Below are 15299 nucleotides of genomic sequence, written 5' to 3'. Positions count from 1 at the left end.
ATCAGCGCCACGCAGCTCCTTAACCCCTTGGAGCCGCTTCCCCTGCGCCCAGCGGCGCCCAGGAGCACCCCAACCCTGCAGGATGGGGTGAGGGGAAGGGGCAGCAGAGCAGTGGGGCAGGGTCCCCGTGCCACCGTGGGGTCCCCCGTGCCCCTCTGCGCCCGACCCAGGGGCTGGCGTCCCACCCTGCCTGCCCGAGGCGCCGTGGGGCGGGCAGGGCGCACGTGCGGGGTCAGGGATGCGCCGGGCACTCCGGGAGCAGGGCCAGGAGGAGGAAGGATGCTGTATGTTTTTCCATCTTCCCCCACCCCCCCCCCACTCACCCCGTGCTGGGATGAAACAGCCCCATCTGGAAATACCTTCCCTTTTAAAGGCAGGCTCCGCCAGGCAGCGTGCACCGTCCGGGAAGCCACGGCATTACGCTGTGTCTAAGCAGCCTGGAGGGGCTCCAGAGCTTGGGAGGGCTTTGGGAGGGGGGACAGCCTAGATTTGGGGCCTCCAGCTTCTGCCCACCTTATGGCCATGGCACCCAGACCCTCGCTGCCCCCAGGCTGGCAGGGAGCCGTGGCAGTGCAGGATGCAGCCTCCAGGCCCTGGCACCGCTCGGTGCCCATGCTGCAGCTGGCGCAGGGGGCCAGGAGGTGCACGGCGTGCGAGGCTGAGCGCTGCTCCTGCTGCTGAGTCACCACGCACCCGGTGGCACCGCGGTGTCCACCCCCAGGACACCTCGGGGACGGTGGCACTGGGGCTGTGCCAGCTGCTGCTGGACAAAGCAGCCTGGTGTGGGCAGGGCAGGGGGTCAGCGGGGCTTGGAGAGGAGGGGGTGCCCCCAGCACAGCCCCACCCTGGGAAGTTTTGGGGAGTTAGGCTGGGCGTTCTGCTCCCCAAAGCACTGCAGGGTCAAGGGGAAGGCTGAGGAGACGGGGCAGAGCCTGCTGCTCCTGGGGACCTCGCCCTGCTCGTGGGGTGACGGGGACCACGGTGTTGGGGCTGCTCCAGGCAGGGTCCCCGTCCACGCTCCCGGCACAAGCAGGGTTAAGAGGGTGCCTCCCCCGGCTATAAATACCACGCATGTCCCACGCGGATGAGCAGGGAGGCTATTTTGGTTGGGTGCCTGCTGCTTCGGGAATGTGCCGGGGCCGGGACCCGCTGATGTCACCGCCAGCGAGCGCTCCGCACCCCGGCACCTGCTCGGGGTCACTCAGCACCTCCCCGCGGGTGCCCGGCCCCACCCCGGACCCCTCTGTGTCAGAAAGGGGGGGTCTGCCCGGGGGGGTCGGCCCAAGCACACTCAGGGCAGGGCCCCCCACGTCACCCCCTCCAAAGGGACCCCTGTGTCCCCCTCTCTGTGGGGCAGGTCCTCGAGGGGGGTCACTGTTATCCAGCCCCAAGCAGGGAGCCGAGCCTGCGCCTCTTGCCATGGGGCAGGTCAGGGTGCTAATGCGGACATTTTGGGGTGCCTGGGGACATTTTGGGGTGCACAACACCAATTTGGGGAGTGTGCCCACTGGGGCATGGGGTCTGGGCTCCAGGAGGGGCAAGTGATGGTGCGAATGGCTGAGCCCCCATCCTTCCCCCCCGCATCATCTGTCTGCATGGGCACCCCTGTGGGGTGGCACTGCGCCCCATTGGGGATCTGGGGGGGTCACCATCCTCTGTCCCCTGATCCTCTCCTTGTTCCCCTGGGGACATTGCCCAGGGTGGGGCAGAGCAGAGGGGGACACGGGGGCTGTCACGCCAACGGGAGGTTTTGGGGTGCCCGGGGGTGCCCAGGAGGGGCTGTGAGCTACTGGGGGCTGTGGGGGGGCCGTGGCCCGGCGGTGCCCGCAGGTGAGCGCCGGGGGGCGGGGGCTGTCGGCCGTCCCCCCCAGCATCCCCCAGCTGTCCCGGAGCAGGAGGGGCCGGTGATGTCAGCAGGATACAAATAGCGGCGGCGCGGGTCCCTTCCCGACGCCTCGCCGAGCTCCGGCCGCTCGCCAGCCCTGCTCCTGCTCCTGCTCCCTGCTCCCTGCTCCAGCCTCGCCGCCGCCGCCGCCTCCACCGCCGCCACCATGAGCCAGTCCTACTCCTCCAGCCAGCGGGTCTCTTCCTACCGCCGCACCTTCGGCGGCACCTCCCCGGTCTTCCCCCGCGCCTCCTTCGGGAGCAAGGGCAGCGGCAGCTCCGTCACCTCCCGCGTCTACCAGGTGTCGCGCACCTCGGCCGTGCCCACCTACTCCACCTTCCGCACCACCCGCGTGACGCCCCTGCGCTCCTACCAGAGCGCCTACCAAGGTGCCGGCGAGCTGCTGGACTTCAGCCTGGCCGATGCCATGAACCAGGAGTTCCTCCAGACCCGCACCAACGAGAAGGTGGAGCTGCAGGAGCTCAACGACCGCTTCGCCAACTACATCGAGAAGGTGCGCTTCCTGGAGCAGCAGAACGCCCTGATGGTGGCCGAGGTGAACCGCCTGCGGGGCAAGGAGCCCACCCGCGTGGCCGAGATGTACGAGGAGGAGCTGCGGGAGCTCCGGCGCCAGGTGGACGCGCTGACCGGCCAGCGGGCACGCGTGGAGGTGGAGCGCGACAACCTGCTGGATGACCTGCAGAAGCTCAAGCAGAGGTGAGGGGGGCCCTTGCCTCTCCGCCCCGTGGCTCCGTCCCTGGGGACGGCTCCAGCCCTGGGTACGGCTCCCCGGCACCCCCTCGGGTGCTCGCTGCCATCGTGGCCCCTTCTCCATCCCCGTGTCCTTGCCCCATCTCCCTGGCCACAGCCCTCGCTGGCTGGCCGCCTGCTGGGTCTGCACCACGGTCCTGCGAGTCCTGGGAGGGAGGAGGGCACCAGCACCCCCTGTTCTGGTGCTCACCAACCCTTGTGAGGTGCCCAGGGAGCACCCAGCGGGGAGGATGTCCCCGGCAGCTGGGGGTGTCCCCTGCGCCCTCCCTTCCCAGGGAACCGGGCTGCGATGGCACGGGGGACCCCCAGAGCTGGGGGATTGGGGAGCCCTGCCCTGCTCCCGCCAGGAAGGGGCAGCCAGCCCGTGAGTGTGCTGAGCTCTGGGGGATGGACAGATGGAGAGATGGACAGACGGACAGGGGCAGCCGGGCAGGCGGAAGCAAGACGGGTGTGGGGGTGCTCCACCGGCTCCGGATGCGAAGGAGGGAGCGGAGGAAGCGGCCGTGCTTCCGCAGGCCGGGGGTGCCAGGTCTGCCGTGGGTGCCCGTGGTGCCAGGGGAGCTGCAGGGACCCCCCGGCCTCCCCAGGGATGCTGCAGGCCCTGCTGGGGGGGCCAGCCAGAGGCATGGCTGTGCTGAGGGTCCCCCATGGGTCCCTGTGGCACCAGGCAGCACCCCTGATGCTGGGCGCAGCTTCCCCTGGCTGCTGTGCCTCTGGGGGGACGTGGGCGAGGGGGCTGGTGTACCCATCTCCTGGGTGACCCCCACCCAGAGCAGCAGCCCCTGCCCCACACGGGCAGGAGCAGCAGCCGGAGCTGGGACCCCTGTTGCGGTGAGGCTGGGGGCCGCGGGGCTCTCCTGCCACCCTGCTGTCCCAGCTCCTGGAGGGATGACCCCAAATCTCAGGGGAGGAGCAGGGCGCAGGGCAAACGGGTGTCAGGTTCCTGCTGCCCTCTGTGCCAGCATGGCTGGGCATCGCTGTCCCCCTGAGGCTCCGAGAGCCACGTCCTGGGGCACCTGGACCCCTCCCCGGGCACATCCCAGAGCTGTCCCCAGAGCACTGAGGAGATCCCCAAACCCAGCGACCCGCTGTGCCTCCCCCCGCTGCCCCGTACCCCGAGCTGCGTGCCCAGCTCACTCTGCTGCCGTCCCCACGACGGGCTCAGCTGGTGGCCGTCCCTCAGGCCCCCCGTGCCCCCGGCTGCCGGCCACTCGTCCCTATAAGGGCCGGGGCAGTGAGCGTGGCACCGAGCTGACCTCATGCCTTTGTGCTCCCGCTGCCGATGACTATAATAGGGAATGGGAGGAAGAGCCCCTGGCCCCCCGCCAGCCCTCCCTCCGCCTGCCGGGAGCGCAGGACAATTCGCCCTGTTCCCACCAGGCCTCGCTGGGCTCGGGGACAGCAAGCAGGGACAGCAAGCAGGGGGGACGGGGCTCCGGCCGGGTCCCCCTAATGCCCCCCTCTCTGCCCCCAGGCTGCAAGAGGAGATCCAGCTGAAGGAGGAGGCTGAGAACAACCTGGCCGCTTTCAGAGCTGTGAGTACCCGCACCCCGCAGTGCCCTGCCACTCGGCACGGCTGGGACCCCCGCCCTCCCCGTCCCCCCGCTGGCACTTGTCACCACAACCTCTCTGTGCCCCCCAGGACGTGGACGCGGCCACGCTGGCACGCATCGACCTGGAGAGACGCATCGAGTCCCTGCAGGAGGAGATCGCCTTCCTCAAGAAGGTGCACGAAGAGGTAGGTCCCGCGCAGCCCCGCTTCCCGCGGGCACCCCTGGGGCTGGGGACACGGGGAGGGTGCCCTGACGCCTCACCCTGTGTGTCCCAAGGAAATCCGGGAGCTGCAGGCCCAGCTGCAGGAGCAGCACATCCAGGTGGAGATGGACATCTCCAAGCCTGACCTGACGGCTGCGCTGCGGGACATCCGCGCGCAGTACGAGAGCATCGCCGCCAAGAACATCGCCGAGGCTGAGGAGTGGTACAAGTCCAAGGTGCGGGCGCGGGTGGCGGCGGGTGGCGGGTGGCGTCCTGCCCGCTGAGCGCACCCGCTGAGCCCTGAATCTCCCCAGGTGTCCGACCTGACACAGGCGGCCAACAAGAACAACGACGCGCTGCGGCAGGCCAAGCAGGAGATGCTGGAGTACCGGCACCAGATCCAGTCCTACACCTGCGAGATCGACGCCCTCAAGGGCACGGTGAGCCGCGGGCAGCGCAGAGCAAAGCCTGCCTCCCGGGAGGGGAATGCAGCTCCGGGGTGCTCAGGGACCTCGGGGCTCCTCCCAGCCCTCAGAGCTGCTGCTGTGGGGGCTCATTCCCGAAATTTGGGGCAGCAGCGCCTCGCCTGGCTCTGCAGCGGGTTTTGGCAGAGCCCTGGTGTCCGCGCACGCACTGCAGAAGGTGCCCCAGCCCGGGAGGCTCCAGGCAGACCGGAGCAGGGCACGGGGTGTCTGGTTGCAGGGTGGGAATTACAAACAAACAGGGCGCAGCGGTCCCGGTCTGGCATGGACACGGTCACAGGAGCCAGCCAGGAGCCACCAGGGTGGCAGTGCCCCCCCCCGGCAGCTGTCCTGTGCTCCTGCACCGCTCCCCACCCTCCGAGGGTGGCCTTGCCGGGAAGCTGGGCTCTCCTCCCTCCTTGGAGCCCTGCGAGGGGTTATTTTGGCACCCTGGAGGCTCTGGGACATGCTGGGTGGGACTCTCACCCGCCCCCTGCCCAGCCTGCTGAGGGTGACAGCCCCACATCAGCTTGACCCGGGGTCCCCACTGCTTGGGGTACCCCAAAAGCCAAAAAGCCCCAAAGACTCAATGCCCAGAGCCCTGGCACCCAGCCCAGCTCCCACCCCAGGTGCCCCCCAGCCCCCCCCAGCCCGCTGACCCCGCTGTCCCCCCAGAACGACTCGCTGATGCGCCAGATGCGGGAGATGGAGGAGCGCTTCGCGGGGGAGGCGGGCGGCTACCAGGACACCATCGCGCGGCTGGAGGAGGAGATCCGGCACCTGAAGGACGAGATGGCCCGGCACCTGCGCGAGTACCAGGACCTGCTCAACGTCAAGATGGCCCTGGACGTGGAGATCGCCACGTACCGCAAGCTGCTGGAGGGCGAGGAAAACCGGTGAGGGGTGCAGGGGGGCAGGACGAGATGGGGCAGCAGCGGGGTTGTGGTGCCTGGGGGGCTGCCACCCTGCTGTGAGGGCTGGCGCTGAGCTCTCCCTGCGTCTGTGTCCCTGCAGGATCAGCATCCCCATGCACCAGACCTTCGCCTCCGCGCTCAATTTCCGAGGTGAGTTGGGGAGGGGGCTCGGCCCCCCCGTGGGGACGCACTCGGGTGGGTTTGGGCAGGTCCTCGGGGGTCCCGTGGGTGCTTGCCATGAGCTGGGGGTGAGCCTGGGCTCCCGGAGACCCTGTTGGTAGCAGGGCACGTGGAGAACAGCCCCACTGCCCCCAACCCAACCGCCCCCCCCCATGCCACGCATTCCCCACGGTGGCCGCCACCACCCTGGTGCCACCCCCTTGTCCCCTGCCCGCAGAGACCAGCCCGGAGCAGCGCGGCTCCGAAGTGCACACCAAGAAGACCGTGATGATCAAGACCATCGAGACCCGGGATGGGGAGGTGAGCAGGGGGCCGGAGGCGAGGTGGGGGCTGCGCTCGGTGCCTGGCCCCCTCGTGGGGCTGGGGGCTGGCGCCGGGGGGGGCCACCTCAGCTCCTCACGCCGCCTCTCCCCGCAGGTGGTGAGTGAGGCGACCCAGCAGCAGCACGAGGTGCTGTAGACGACGCTGCCCAGCGGCACCTTCCATCCCTTCCTCCGTCCCGCCGCCCCGGCGCCCAGCCCCTGTCCTGACCCTTTTCTCCCCAGTCCTATCCCCCCATCCCCCCCTCCCCAGCCCCCCGGGCACGGCCCGGGCTCCCCCCTACACCCCCGGGCTCTCTCCTTCGGCTTCGCAGCGCTTTGCAGCTTGGCAGCCAGCGTCAGGATCAGGGCCGGGCCGGGGGGCGGCAGCAAGGGACGGAGGGGACAGGCAGGACGGGGTGGGGGGAGCAGGTGGTGGCCTCGGCCAGCTCGCCGGAGAGCCGGAGGGTCCCAGCAGCGGGTTCTGGATCCCCCCGCGCCCCGCAGCCCCCTCCCAAACCGGGCACAGGCTCGGGGTCGGTCCCGCAGGAGCAGGACCCGTCTCCCCGTGCCGGCACCGCCGCCCGCCCCGGAGCTGGCATTTCTCCTGGGGGGGGCCGCAGCGGTGCCGGGGATGGGGAGAGGCTGGGGTGCACCCAGCCCGCGTCGCCCCCCCCCTGCCCCAGAGGCAGCCCCGAGGGGCTGAGGGCAGCGCCCGGCCCCCACCCCATGCAGGGGGTCCCCGGCAGCAGGAGGCTGCGCAGGGACGGCCGGGCTGGGTGAGCCGAGAGGAAACCCGTAGGTGGACACGGGAGAGAGGAGGAGTGAGTGAGTGGGAGAGAGGGGGGAGAGGAAGAGAGGAGCCGGAGAGAGGCCCGGGGGCCAGGGCAGGCGCCCCCACCCCTCGCCCCACTGCACCCCCACCCCACCGCGTGTACGTGACTCTTCAGGCGGCTGAAATAAACAGCGGAGCATCGCCCGGCCTCCGAGTGCTGCTCTGGGGGGTTGGACGGGTGGGTGGGGGGGTGGCGGCACCCGGGGGGCATCGCCGGGCCCCCCATGCTGGAGCAGAAGGGGCGAGGGCCGGCCTCACACATCCCCCTGCGCCATCATCCAGGATGTCCCCCAAAAAACGGGTCGCTCACACTGCAGGCACCCCAAAATATCTTGCTGCTCATGGTTGTGGGGTCCCCAGCCCCACTCCTGGGGTTGTCCCGAGGGTGCTGAGCCCTGCACAGGTTCTCGGGGGCTCTGGGGTCCCCGTGGGGACCAGCCAGCTGCGGGGTGCTGCCGCCAGCAGCAGGTACAGGGCTGCCACCAGAGAGGCAGCGCAGCCCCACGGCCTGGTGCCAGCGTGGGGATCCCCAGATTTGGCTGCAGGGCCAGCGAGGGCTGGAGGGGGTCGGACCTCAAGGGCTGCATCCAGCAGGTGGCCCTGTGGCATCGGGCACTGTCCCGGGGAGGGATGACACCGGGCAGCCCCGTCCCTGCCCGGCCGGCAGGGCCCCAAGGCTTTCCAAGAGGTGCCCCAAGGTTCTCCGGCTTTTCCTCCAGCCCCCAGCCCCATGGAGGACTGGATGTGGGTAGCAGGGACCCCCACCCCGGCACATCCCGGGGCATCCCGGCTGCCCGCCAGCCCCCCTGGCACTCTGCACGCCAGCCCTGGGGCTGTGCCACTAATGACAGTGCCCTTGGGCTGGTGGCCGCGGGCTGTGGCGCAGCCAGCCAGGGGAAGCGCTGTGCCACGCCGCTCCCGTCCGCTCGCCCAGATTTACAGCCCCTGGCGAGGGTGGCTGGGGCCAGGTGACGAGGTTGGTGCCATAAATCCACTGGCCGGGGAAGCCCTGCCTTGCCTGGGGGTGGCGAGGCGCCACACGGGGCTGCTGGCTGTAGGGAACCCAGCTTTTGGGATCCCCGGGGGCACCCCAAAATCCTGACAGCGGGGTGCTCCTCCTCTGCTGCGAGCCAGGGCAGAGAGGCAGGGCGCAGAGAAAAGGGGTTTTGCTGCATGCACAGGGCTGGTTTGGGGACAGGAGGGACATGGGGACCCTCAGTCATTGTCCCTCTGCTCCCCATGCCCACGGCCCCCTTGAGAGCCCTGCGGGGCCGGATCCTGCCCGGCCTCACCGCCAGCCGGCCCCCGGCTCCCGCGCGGGGTCTCGCGTTGCAGGAAGCATTAGGGTGTCCTTTCCCTCCGCATGCCACCAGGGTCTCTCTGTCCTGATCCGGTGACACAGCCGGCGATGGGGAAGGCTGCTGCCCTCCCCCCCGGCCCCGCTGCTAATATGGCAAGGCGCTGGCCCCTTTCTATCTTTGCAAGCGGAGCTGTGCGGCAGGGCTGGCGTGGCGGGCGCGGAGAGGGGGAGCCCGGCCAAGGAATGTGACATATCAGAGGCAGCTGCCACTTGAGGAGAGGGGGCAGAGGGAGCGCAGCTCTGCGGGGGCCACGCGGGACAGGCGAGGGGGGGACGCCACGGCCCCAGCACCGGGGCAGCGCCGGCACCCGCGGGACCCGCACCGGGGCAGGCGGCGGAGCAGGTGCCGAGGCGCGGGGAGGGCCGGGGTCGCGGCGGAGCATGGGGCGGGGGTGCGGCACCGCCCAGGGTGCTCGGTGACCGGCGACGCAGCGAGCAGCAACCTGAGCCCCCGGCCTAAAAATAGCCCCCAGCTTGCCCACGGCGCTGCGACCTTCGGGGCTGCGGCCGGCCGGGGGGAGGCACCGAAGCGGACGGCACCTGGAGCGGGGAGCCGCCTCAGCACCGGCACCCCTTGGCAGGCACCCAGCGGCCCGAGAAGAGGAGAGGGGCGCGGGGCTGTGGGGTCGGGGCCGCGGGGCTGCCAGAGCGCACCGGGGAGTCGTGTGCCATGCACCGGGCGCGGGCACGCGGCGGCACGAGCGGGGCCGGCGGGGAGCCCGGGCGGCCGATGGGGAGAGCAGGGGCGGCCCCGCCGAGCCCCGGCATCCCCCCGAAGAGAGCCAAGGTCACGGCGGAGCAGGGGGCGGCCGAGGGGGGTCCCGCTCGCCTGGCGGCGCCGGCCTTCGTGCGGAAGCTGAAGAACGCGGCCATCGGCACGGGCTGTGACATCCGGCTGCGGGTGGTGGCGGTGGGGAACCCCCGGCCCAGCCTGCGCTGGTACAGGAACGAGGAGCAGCTCGCCCCGCGCGAGGAGGAGTACGGCACGCTGTGGATCCGCGACAGCAAGAAGGAGGACGCCGGCGTCTACACGTGCATCGCCGAGAACGAGCGGGGAGAGGCCATGACCAGCGCCGTGCTGGCCATCATTGACATGGAAGGTAAGGGCTGCGCCGCCCCGGCATCGCTGCTCCGGCTTCCCCGCGGACACCGGCTGCCCCGTGCCGAGTGTGGTGGCTGTGCTTTGCAGATCCCCCGTGCTGCATGCCCGGGAGCCAGCCGGGGCTGGGCTCCGCCGTGCCTGCCCCGCCGCAGGCTGGGGTGGCGGTGCCGGTGGCAGCGGGGCAGCTTGGTGGCTTGGGAGCGAGCATGTGGCTGCAGCACCCGCTGCCAGGACAGGCTGGGTGCCAGCGCTGGGCATGCGGGTGGCACGGGCACGTGGTGGTGGGCCTGCGTGGGGCAGCAGGAGAGAGAGACAGAGAGACAGAGAGACAGAGAGACAGAGAGACAGAGACCCCCCGGTGTGGGCGCACGGCACCGGCGGTGCCACCTCCCGTGGCCCTGCCACCCACCCAAGCCACCCCCGTGGGCACAGGTGGCCGTGGTGTCACTGGGGGAACTGGTGGGACTGGGACACGAGGCGTGGGGAGCTGGGGGAGGGGGCTGATGAAGGGGGGAGGAGCCTGTGCAGTGCAGTGGGCGGGGCCTGGTGGTTAATTAGCAGTGGGAGGAGCCTGTCATTGATGAGTTTTCAGGGCCCCATGGCTACCTTGTGCTCGTAGATGCAGCCCCTGCTGCCTGGGGACAGATGCCACATCCCTGGGGTGTGGGGAGGCAGCGCTGTTGGGGAGCGCGTGGTGGTGCTGCCCTGAGACGTGCACTGCTGTGGGGACTGCGATGGCACTGTCCCCACGTGCCACTGTCCCCTACTGCGAGAGGGCGGCCGTGTGAGCCTTGGGGCTGTGGGCAAGGAGGGTGCTGGGGTTTTGCCACGGGGAGCATCCCTGCAGGACGGAGGAAGGCGCTCCTGCTGCCATGGAGCCTGCTGTGGGCACAGAGGTGCACAGGCACGGCCCTGCCCTGCAGCGGGGAGCTGTGGGGTCACTGCACGCTGCACCACTTTGGGGATGGTGCTGGGGGACACGGAGCACAGTGCTGTGTGTGTGGGGTGCCCGAGGCTCTCTGCACCGTGGGCTTCACCCTGCTCTCGTGCTCTGACAAGCAGCGTGTCTGCCTGGTGCCACCAGCCCTGCCTCTGCCTTGGGCACCGCCTGATTCCCCCGGTGCCCGTTCCCGTTGTGCTGACGCACTCCTCCCTGCTCCCAATTCCCAGCCTCCGGCCCTGGTGGCCACGTTTCTGGAGCAGCCGGGGCTGCGAGCTGGGTTAATGTCACCCTGCCCCAGGCGCTCCTCCGAGCCAGCGCTGGGGCTGCGGGCATGCTCTGCCTGGAGCAAACAGCCTCCAAAAAGCCACCCCGGGGGCAGAGAGGTGGCTGAGCCCTGCCCCAGGGCACTGCGCTCTCTGTGCCGTGAGTGCCACATCCCCAGCCCTTTGCTGGGGAGGCTTCAGGAGGGAGTGGGATGGAGTTCAATGCCCAGGTGCAGAGGGACCTGTGCTGGAGAGGCTGGAGAGGCCGTGCTGAGGGGGTTTGGTGGGGGTCTGCAGGCGCAGCACCCCCAGGAGGCAGCAGGCCAGGCCCTGGCGCTCGGCGTGCTGTTCCCCTGAGTCCATTTTGTCCGTGCCGGGAGCTGTGCGGTGAGACGGGGCGTCCTGTGAAATGGAGGAGCCGTGCCATGGCCCTGCAGCCCCTGCCCTGACACCCTGCCAGGCCCCGGCGCCTGGGCTCGCCGGCACCCAGCACCGAGGCTCCGGCTGCTCGGGGAGCTCCCCTCGTGGGGACCTGGCTCTCCAGGGCCCGTGGGTGTCCCACTGGTGGCAGGGCCGGGCAGGGACACCCTGTCCTTGTTCCCTGGGTGCTCTGTGGGTCAGGCTATGGCCAGACGGGTGCAAGGTGCCCCAGCAGGACGGGGTGCTGCTCTGGGCTCGGGGGCCCTGTCCCCGGTGTCTGGAGGGTGCAGAGATCTCCGGTGGGTGCAGAGCCCTGTCCTCCGCCTCCTCCTCCTCCCCCTGAGCTGCAGCTCTCCGTGGGGCTGACGCTGGCTCTCCCAAGGTGGCTCAGGTCACGGCTGGAGGGGTGGGGGGGCTCTGTGCTGCCCGGCTCCGCGCTCAGCCCCGGCAGGTCCTCCTGCAGCGGCTCTGCATTCCCCCTTGCTCGCACGAGCCCGATTTAGCTCTTCTAATCCCTTGCCCTGAATCTGTCGCTCCACCCCACTAATGATTTTCTCCTGCTCTTCTCCCTGCGTGTGTCAGTGCCTGGCGTGGGGATCGGGGAGCACACGCGTGGGGCTGGCCAGGAGGGGTCCCCGGGGTGGGCTGCCCCCCCTGTGTCCCACCTTTTTGCCCCTGCACCACCAGTGCAGGTTCTCCCTCGTTTCCCGGCCCTGTGGGTGCAGGTGGGGTGGGGTGGGGTGGGGTGTCCCCTCTCCCACTGGCTCCAACACCAGGCTGCTCTGGGGTCTCACGGGTCTGCAGACCCCAGATCCTTCCCAGGTCCCCACCGTAGTTCCATCATTCCCAGGCCCGCTAACGCCTGTATCACTTCTCGGCTGCATTTCCTGAATTTTTCCCCGTAAACCGGATTAAATCACCTCTCAAAAACTCCAGCTAATCTCCTTTTCAAGAGCCGAGCCCCCCCTCGCTGTGCCAGCGCTGGGGCTGCGTCTTATTTCAAGGTTGGCTTTGCCCATCCCGGCTGCACGCAGGGTCTCTCCGCTCGCCTCCACCTGCACTCAGCAATCAAGGCGCCCTGTAACCTTTCCTCCTCGGGGAGCAGAGAGGCTGGGCGCGGGGGCAGGGGCAGGGGAGGCACACGGGGCTGTCCGTGTGTGGTGGCCCCGCACGGCCCCTTCCCTCTGTCGGTGCTGGGGGTGAAGCCTTCCTGCAGCGTGGGGGACGCCCTGGGGGCTCCGTGCGTTTTGGCACAGCCCGTGCAGCTCTGTGGCTGTGGTCCTAGCCCCCCCGGTGCCCCCCCAGCCTCCTGGTTTTTTCCCCAGCAGTGGGGCCTCTGCGGTTGGCGTTGTGCGGTGGTGGGAGCCCGGTGGGGACGGCCATGCTGACAGTGTCCCCGGTGGCTCGGCACCTCTGGCCGTTTATCTCGGTGCCTAATTTTAGGCCCTTACTTCGCAGAGCTGTGTCTGTGCCTCGTGCCAGGTGCCCCTTCCCTCCGGAGCCCCTGCCAGCCCTGCAGAGCGTTTTGGGGCCGCACGCAGCCCAACGCCTCCCTCTGCCTTCACCTCCTTCCCGTGGCTCTCTCTGGGGCTGCCTCAGTTTCCCCTCGGAGCTCTGCCCCATCTCCCCGCCATGCCCACCCTGGCCCCACCGTGGAGTGTGCACCGTGTCTGTGGGGGCTGCCACGTCCCACCTGAGCCTGGCACAGCTGGTGCCACCCCGGGTGCAGGGACAGGTCCCCAGGCTGGGCCGTGCAGGGGGAACGGGGCCTCGGGGACCTCCCCGAGGTGGCTCTGCCTGCAGCCACCTGGGCAAGGGGCTTGCACGGTGCCCCCCGGGGCCGGGTCCCCTCCTGGGGCTGTGGGGACCGGGCAGGGGAGCAGCGTGTGCAGCTGTCCAGTCAGTCACCTCCACCCCTGCCCTCTCTCCCGCTGCCGGGGGGTTATTTTTGCTGAGGAATGTGCCGTCCCCTCGGATTCTCGCGGGCTGCAGGGCTTGTGTTACACGCGAGAGGCCGAGACCCGGGCCCGCATGCAGTAAATATAGCACTGCCACTCGGGGCTGCGTGTGGGACCGCGGCCCCTTCCTCCTCCCGGGGCTGCCCCCCGGCTCCCACTGCTCCCTGCGCTGGTGGCACTGGGGAGGGCTTTGCTCCTCCTGCCCCACAGCCCTTGTTCCTCCAGCACCGTGTCTGCTGCCCCCTGTGCCCTCTGCGCCCTGTCCCCCAGCCACGGGGTGCTGGCAGGGCGGGGAGGAGATGTCCCCTCCCATCCCACCCCATTCCCAGCACCCGCAGCCAAGGTCACATTGCTGTCCTGCGTCCCCGTGTCCTCTGCCTGCAGCGGGCACCGTGCGCTCGGCATCCTTCTAGTGGCAGCGAGGGGAGGTGATGCTGGGGAGCTGGGGTGTCCCTGCCTGTCCCCGCAGCCAGGCTGTGCCACGCCGTGCTCCATGGCGAGGGGACAGCCAGCAGAGCAGTGGTCTCTGGTGCTGCGAGCTGTCCTGCCCTGTGGCAAGGGCAGGGGGACAATGGTGACAGGTTGTAGCCTGGGGGAGTGTGTGGCATGCTCAGGACCTGCTGCCTGCTGCTGGGAACATGGGCACTGCTCGTACCAGGCATGGTGACACCTGTTCCCAAAGGTCTGTCCCCATGGAGATCTTACCTGTGCAACGCCTTCGCATCCCATGCTGGCCCCAGCCTGCAGGATTCCCCTCTCACAGCCCATGAGCAGCCCCGTGCAGAAGCCTGCTGTGACTATTTCCCCCTGGGAAAAAAATAAATCTCACCCCCTCCTCGCATCCCAGCCGTCTGCGTGCACCCACAGCCACCAATTACTCAAGCACCCAGCGCCACCGAGGCCATGGGGCTGGTGGCCACAGCCGGTGGCCAGTCGGTGATACAGCGTGTGGTAGGGACAGGATCCGTGCTGGGGAGTGCAGGGGAGACCCAGCAAGGCGTGGGGTTTGCAGGGTGCTGCTGCCTCTGGAAAGGGGATTTTGGGGACCCAGCTTCTCCCAGGGGCTCCATTCCATGGGGATGGCCAGGCAGCAGATCCTCAGCGGCAGGAAGGGCTGCGTGCCCGGGGAACCGATGGGGCAGCAGGTGCTGGGGGGCTGTGCGGCAGCAGGGTGGCACCCAGATGTGCGGCCAGCCCCCGTACCCGGGTGCTCCAGCTCAGGGGTGCCAGGCTGCGGGGGACAGCAGCGTCCCCCGGCTCTGGCAGGAGGTTCCCTTTGTGCCAGCTCTGGCGTTCGCGTGACTCGCCTGACGTGCGGGGTCTCCGTGGAAACCCCGCAGCATCACTGGGATCGTGGGGCTGTCAGAAATGTTGTATAAACAGCTCCCTTTGTGCTGGCTAATTTGCAAGTTATTATGAAGCCATGAAAAGCTTCACGTTGGGAGGCCGGGGCTGGGAGGAGAGCTGCCGTGCGCCCCGGTGTGCGTGATGCCCGCCTGCAGCGCGGCACGGGGGGGCTCCTCCCCGGGGGACAGGTGAGCAGCACGGGGACAGGGAGGCTTCCAGCCGTGTCCCCACAGGGGTCCCGCGGTGGGAGGAAGCAGCGTGGCCGGCTGCTGGGCTGGGAATTTGGCAGCCTCTGCGAGAACCTGGCGGGCAGGGCTGGGGAGGGTGCGCAGGGGTGGTGTGGGCACCCTGGGGACGCTCAGCAGTGCCGGGACCCAAACCCACAGCGTGGAGAGGGGCCTGGTGCTGTCCCCCGTGGGTGGAGGGCTTGGGGGGGTGCTGAGCGGGTCTGGGCTGGGCACCAGAGCTGGCCTGTCTGCGGGCACACTGGGGACGGTGCGTGGACATTATCTGCCTTGGGGTGCGCGTGGGAGCCCCGGCGTGGGCTGCACCCCAGGGTGCTGGGCGCAGGAGGGCAGGGAGGGAGCCCGTGCCCCGGGCGGTGGGGCAGGGCGCAGCGGCACGGCAGGGCACGGAGCAGGGCAGGGGGCTCGGCGGGGGCCGGGAGGGGGGCGCGGGACGCGTGTGCCCCTCGCCCCCCGCCACCTGCGCCCCGCCCGGCCCCCGCCATGCCGCTGCGTGCCAGGGCTGGCGGGGAGGCGGAGGCGGAGGCAGGCGGGGGAAGGATGGAGGGAGGAGCGCTCGAG

At 69.9% G+C, this 15299-nt stretch overlaps 1 protein-coding gene across 1 annotated transcript; it reads left to right on the top strand.

The window, feature by feature from the left end:
• The first annotated feature begins 2051 nt into the window (after window positions 1-2051).
• Window positions 2052-6511, top strand: DES (desmin). The gene is made up of 9 exons (XM_032190647.1): window positions 2052-2602; window positions 4131-4191; window positions 4299-4394; window positions 4486-4647; window positions 4726-4851; window positions 5548-5768; window positions 5887-5936; window positions 6184-6266; window positions 6384-6511. Exons 1-9 carry the CDS (start codon window positions 2052-2054, stop codon window positions 6423-6425), a joined length of 1392 nt encoding a protein of 463 aa, XP_032046538.1. The 3' UTR covers window positions 6426-6511.
• Window positions 6512-15299: the final 8788 nt, after the last annotated feature.

This window comes from Aythya fuligula, chromosome 6 (genome assembly GCF_009819795.1).
Source record: "Aythya fuligula isolate bAytFul2 chromosome 6, bAytFul2.pri, whole genome shotgun sequence".
Taxonomy (NCBI): Eukaryota; Metazoa; Chordata; class Aves; order Anseriformes; family Anatidae; genus Aythya; species Aythya fuligula.
Note: the sequence above shows the minus strand (reverse complement) of the source record. Positions and strands in the feature narration are given on the sequence as shown.